The following is a 714-nucleotide window of genomic DNA, read 5'->3' as shown; positions in this document are numbered from 1 at the left end:
GGCCCGGCCCGGCCCCGGGGGATGCTCCGCGGGGATCCGCGCCCAGCTGCATCCCGCAGGGACAGGCCGCGCCTCCCCGGGGACACAGCATCGCCCTCCCCGCAGCCAGCAGCCTCGCTCCCTCCTCGCCGTCGCCCCCCCCAGAGGCAAACACCAAGGGGCAGCCTTTTGTGTGGCCCCTGGGCCACCCCACGGCCCCCCCCCTGCCCGGGCCATCCCACCTGCCAGGCGATAGCGCGGGTTCCCCCATCGTGGTGCGTCTGTACCCCGAAGGGGCGGGCACGAGATGGGCCCTCCGACCGGCGTCGAGGGGCTCGGAGCAGGGCAGCTCGAGCGTCTGTCTGCCTAGCCGGCCCTGAGCATCCCTGAAGCTCCTCCGATCGCTCGCCCGGTTTGTTTTCAGTGTCTGATCCTCAAAAGGCTCCTTTGGAAGTTCCCGATGGCATCGGACGGCCTGATTTCATGCTGAAAAGTGCCAGGATATTAAATGGGGAGAGAGGAGAGGTGCTCCCCGTTTCCACGTGCTGTCCGATGTCTTTGACAAAACCTGGGGAAAGCTCTTCGAGATCGTTTATTGCACCATTTTCTCACCTAGGTTTGTTTTCTGTTTACAAGCCTGAAGATGGCTGCTGCTGCTTCCTCCTGCACCGGGGAAGAAGATGAGAGCCTGAAGGGATGCGAGCTCTACGTTCAGAAACATAACATCCAGCAGAT

General features: G+C 63.2%; 2 protein-coding genes across 2 annotated transcripts in view; one reads left to right on the top strand and one right to left on the bottom strand.

Moving 5' to 3' along the window:
- DNAAF5 (dynein axonemal assembly factor 5) overlaps positions 1–327 on the bottom strand; it is a 54,004-nt gene extending 53,677 nt beyond the window's left edge. Inside the window, exon 1 of the mRNA XM_025215796.1 lies at positions 222–327. The gene's annotated coding sequence lies outside the window, so the exon portion shown is untranslated. The remainder of the gene's footprint in view (positions 1–221) is intronic.
- A 169-nt stretch (positions 328–496) lies between these two features.
- The window catches only part of PRKAR1B (protein kinase cAMP-dependent type I regulatory subunit beta), a 125,016-nt gene continuing 124,798 nt past the window's right edge, over positions 497–714 (top strand). Inside the window, 1 exon segment of the mRNA XM_025215797.1 lies at positions 497–714. This exon segment is cut by the window's right edge and continues 19 nt beyond it. Within this exon segment, the coding sequence (XP_025071582.1) occupies positions 623–714 (92 nt within the window). The 5' untranslated portion in view covers positions 497–622.

Source organism: Alligator sinensis, unplaced genomic scaffold, assembly GCF_000455745.1.
Source record: "Alligator sinensis unplaced genomic scaffold, ASM45574v1 scaffold1084_1, whole genome shotgun sequence".
Classification (NCBI taxonomy): Eukaryota; Metazoa; Chordata; order Crocodylia; family Alligatoridae; genus Alligator; species Alligator sinensis.
This window is presented reverse-complemented; position numbering and strand designations above follow the sequence as displayed.